The following is a 5,189-nucleotide window of genomic DNA, read 5'->3' on the forward strand; positions in this document are numbered from 1 at the left end:
TTTTTGTTAAGCATTAGCAACCAACGTATGTATAACTAATTAATTAAACAGAATGGCAGAAACAAAAAACGAGAGAAATACACAAGCAAAAAATAATAAGTTAAAAACATTGAATAATCTTCGCATGTGTAAGGTTGTATTGCATAACATTGCTTTAGATAGAAATTTAGTTCAACTTTACCAATTACATTTCTCTGAAAAGAAAACTGTGGTGTTAGAACATTCATCACCATGTATTAATACATCTAAAAAGTCTTCTAATAATATATGGATATTAAAGGAAAATATGCGACAAGATAATACAGAGGATGAGACTTTTCGATTAACAAGAAGCCGTTCGAAAAAATTAATGAAAAAGATAAATGAAGAATGTAAAAATGTTGAATTTTTAGATGATGTATCATACAATCATAGAATAATTCAATTAGAAGAACCTACAGCACAAAAGCAGCAATTAAAGCTTGATATTAGTGTTAAATCATTTTCAAATAAAAGTAATGATGAAACATCTAGCACCTCAATGTATTATAATCATACACAAAAGAAAATTATGTCAATAAATAATAAAAAGCATTATAGTAATAAAAAATCAAGTGAACAGAAAGACAGTAAATTAGGATGTAAAAGAAAACTACAATTTAATGAATCAGGTAACACACATATATATTTATATTGTATTATGTATTATGCGTAAAGTTTTGTTTTGGCTTTTTTTACATAAATAGGTACAAGTATGAACTCAATGAAAATCGATTGTGACAATGAAAGTTATTTGAATGAAGAAAATTTAAATGTTATTGATTGTAATAGCAAGATGCAAGAGATATCCAGTAAATCCATCAAGAAATATAATAATAACAACTTATGTACGATTAGTAGTGTTATTAATGGAAGAGTTTGTAATGTAAGATTAGAACAATGCGAAACAAATCAAAATAGTAAAGGTATGTATATATCATTAATTATATGATAATATTATGAAGAAAGAAGAATCTAAAAATTTAATTTAAAAAACCTTTAAGCAATATTTGATATTTTTTAGCTATATTTTCAAGTATAATTAACACAGACAGAGAAAATAAAATCCTAGAAACTGAAGACAAGATAAATTTTAAATCTAAAAACGCAAATCCTTCTAATAATCTTTTTACTTTGTATAATACAAATAGAACCCAAGATCAGAAAGATGTAAAAAGATCAAGTAATAAAATTACAATTTTAGGTGTCGATAGTATACAAGCAACAAGTATTCCAAAATCATTCTCTTTAAATATGACGCCAATTACTGTTACTAAAATATCTGATGTTACTGAAATACCTAATTTTCTCACAACACATAAAAAACAATGTCCATATAAGACAAATAAAAGAATAATAATAAAAAAAAACTTGCCAAAAATAACAGGAAATCATATCTTACCAAAAGGTACGATAAAATTTGTGAAAGGAAACACGAGTGACGAAAGTTTACAGAGTAATGTTTCTAATGATACTAATAACAGTACAAAGCAAGTTTCTTACACTAATGATACATTTAAATCCACAAATATTCTTACAGAGAAAGACTATCATATACCTGAGATAGATAAATCAATTGATATATCAAAAGTATCAGAATCTACGTTGGTATTTAACAATAACATTAATTTAAAAAATAAAAGTATAGATAACAATGAACATCATAGTTCAAAAGTTAATAAGAACATAGATTCTTTGGAAATAAAAAATAACGTACATAATAATATTAATAATACTGATAGTGTAACAAGAGAAATATATGAAAACTGCATTTGGAATCGCCAAAAACAATTGAATAGATTAAATAATAGAGAAAAGCATGAGAATAATATTTTACAAAATGATAAAAAATGTAAGAAAATAAGTTCTGAAAACATTTTAAACAAGAACACTTCAAATCTTGTTGATGTAAATGAAAACTGTAATGCCACTAAATCATTAATATTGGCTAACAAAAAGGAAACTATGAAACAGAATCGAAAGCGTATTGCAGCAGAAAATATTATAAAGTTGGACAACAAAAAAATGAAATTAAATAGAACCCTTTGGCTGCAAAATAATGTAACACATATTAAATTGTTAAATCCTCAAGAATTTGACTTTCCAAATATCAATACAGCAGCAGAATCAAATGTATCCGAAGAAAATATTCCCGTACAAAAAATAGACGTACGTGAATATTTAAATAAAAATCGATCAAAATCTCCCAAACTATTCGAAAATAAGTTTAATAATAAAACTAGTATAGAGTCTGAGCAAATAAATTTAAATAATAAAAGTGGCATAATTACTCCAACAAATACAATGAAAAATGAGAAATTTTATAAAAGATTTTCTTTCGAAAAAGAATCCACATTTAATAAAACTTTGTGTAAAGAAATAGATATTCAAACAGATTCAATTTGCAACAATCGTATGTATAGCATGTTACAAAGCACATCAGAAAAAACGCAGCATTTAAATCAAATAGATAGAAGTATTAATGAAAATGCCAATACACAGGAAGAACATATGAATAGCAGAAATGAAGATGATGATGATTGCATTTCTCTATTTGCAGAATCATTTGATACAAATCTGTAAGTATAAATTAGAAAAATCTGACGAAATTTAACTTTATATATAATATTAAAGAAATTTATAAAATATTTATAATTTAGATAGATATATTTTATAATTTTTAATGTAACAAATCAACATATTCTACAAATTACGATGTTCGCAATAATTAAAAATTTAATTGTTCTAGCTATGAAAATACAGTTTTATGTGAACAAGATAAATTAAACAAATCTCTACATTCTGATGTACCATATATAATGACTACTAGCAGTTTTGATAAATATATAAAACAAAATGCAACAGAATTTAATAAGGAGTATGCTAAATGTGTAGAAGACAATATAGAAATGTCAAATAAAACTAATAAAACTGATAAAAATGAATTCAATAATCAATCCGAACAGATTACACATACAGATTATATATCTGAGACTAGAACTAAATCAAAAGTAACAGCACTTGAAACTAAAAGTATGAAAGTATCAAAATGCCAAGGGTTAGCAAAAATTAATCTTAAGAACTTCCTCAATGGATACTGTTTTTCGATATTGAGAAAAGGTACCTGTTACAAGCAACAGCTGTGTAAATTCAAGCATGAGGTAATAATTATTCGTAAAATTTATTATTTTGCTTTCTTTAATTTGTATATAATAATTTGTATATAACTTGATATAAAATTACATTTCTAGTTGCAGAATCTCTTTAATACAGTTTGTTCAAAAGACCCGACAGTGATGCTAAATATAATGCAAAATGCATTTCATCTTGGCTTTAATTTTTTTTGCAGAACAACATATGTATTATCAATGCAAAAATTAACTGTTAATCAGATCTTCACAATTTATAAAATATTTCATGATAGTCATGTAAAAGGAAAAATGACACTTTTATCAAAGAGATATATTATTCAGAATATTATTAAGGAACTGTTAAACCGGGGACTACCGTTAAAAGCGATCATGAATCATTTGGTAGAATATATACCCATTAACGATTCAAATAATCTTATGAACATATTAGAATGTATTGAAAAATATATCAAACGTGGCGAATATTGGAATACTATAAGAACTTTAGTCTTGAGATTGCCACCGGATAAACATATTATCGAAAAAATATTATATGATTGCATAGAGAATGAAAAATTACTTGATGTTCAAGATATTAACAACAATTTAATAAGTAAAGTTCCTCCTAAGTTAATATCAATATTGGATAAAAACATATTAGAACGCTTTAAAAGTATATTGACTGAGAAAATTGGCTGCAGTATATTGATTGCAAATAATTCTCATTCTACGGTTCAGAATTTCGGAGAAGGCTTACCAGAAACTATTGCTTCTCCCGATGGAAGTATGAGCTTATCGCAAGAATCTCCAAGACATGATAATACTTTTATAAATAAAAGTAAAGACCATGTAAATATCGAAATGAATGGAGAAAATTATATCATGCAACCTATCGGTAATTATTTATTTTATTGTTAGTTGTGTGAGAAAGAGAATAATTATTTTGTATTTGCATGCGCGCATATATATATATATATATATATATATATATATATATATATATATACATACACATCCATCGAAAAGTTTCCGGACATGGAACTTAAAATTGCATAATATTCAAATCATCGTAACTTGGTAAAAAATCGCAGACAAAAAAATAAAAAACATTTTAAAGCTTGAAACTTATACTTTTAGCAATATGATTGGAAACGAGACCATTTATATTAAAACTTGAAATACGAAGCACCTTACTGGTCCGAATGTTAAGATGTTGAACTACTATATTGATACTTTTAGCATGTTTTTGACCGCTTTTCAAAAAAATTTTGTCTTTACAGTTTTGTATCTTAACAAATAATACGTTGTATATCTTAAGATTACATACATTTAACAGTGCGCAGTCTAATAAAGTTTTTTTTTAAAGTTCAATATTTTTAAAACAGTATTTTTAAAACAAAGATTTACCTCCAAAATGCTTTTTAAAAAATTTTCTTATGCTTTTTCTTGACCGATTTATACGTCATTGAAGCTAAACCTACATAGCTCACAACCAACATTAAAATTTGGTGAAATACCATCGTAAAAAATTAAAGAAACATTGTGAACCTCGAACTTTGTATTTTAACAAGCTTCTAATCGTTTTTAAATTTAATTTTACAGAATTGAGAAGGTAAAAAATTTTTGTGATTTTTTAATCAAATTTTGTTAGTTATTTAGCAATGCAGGTTTAGCTTCAATGTTGCGTAATTTAGTCAAGAAAAATTAAAAATTTTTTTAAAAGCATTTTGGAGATAAATCTTTATATTGTTTTTCAAAAATATTGAACTTTTTAAAAAAACTTATCAAATTGCGCACTGTTAAATGCACGTAATTTTAAGAAATACAACAACGTGATATTTGTTAAGATACAATTGTAAAAACAATTTGTTTGAAAAGTGGTCAAAAGCATGCTAAAGTATAAGTTTCAAACTTTAAAATGTTTTTTTATTTTTTAACTGAATTACGATGACCTGAATATTATGCAATTTTAAGTTTCATGGTCGGAAACTTTTCGACAGTAGTGAAATTTTTTATAGTTTAAATCACGTGTGTGTATGT

At 25.4% G+C, this 5,189-nt stretch overlaps 1 protein-coding gene across 1 annotated transcript in view; it reads left to right on the forward strand.

The window, feature by feature from the left end:
* The first annotated feature begins 500 nt into the window (after positions 1 to 500).
* Positions 501 to 5,189, forward strand: part of LOC108754466 — a 7,659-nt gene continuing 2,970 nt past the window's right edge. Inside the window, exons 1-7 of the mRNA XM_018496790.1 lie at positions 501 to 522; positions 726 to 944; positions 1,043 to 1,201; positions 1,559 to 1,622; positions 2,442 to 2,597; positions 2,768 to 3,179; positions 3,270 to 4,044. Coding sequence (XP_018352292.1) covers positions 501 to 522; positions 726 to 944; positions 1,043 to 1,201; positions 1,559 to 1,622; positions 2,442 to 2,597; positions 2,768 to 3,179; positions 3,270 to 4,044 — 1,807 coding nt within the window. The remainder of the gene's footprint in view (positions 523 to 725; positions 945 to 1,042; positions 1,202 to 1,558; positions 1,623 to 2,441; positions 2,598 to 2,767; positions 3,180 to 3,269; positions 4,045 to 5,189) is intronic.

This window comes from Trachymyrmex septentrionalis, unplaced genomic scaffold (genome assembly GCF_001594115.1).
Source record: "Trachymyrmex septentrionalis isolate Tsep2-gDNA-1 unplaced genomic scaffold, Tsep1.0 scaffold101, whole genome shotgun sequence".
Lineage (NCBI taxonomy): Eukaryota > Metazoa > Arthropoda > Insecta > Hymenoptera > Formicidae > Trachymyrmex > Trachymyrmex septentrionalis.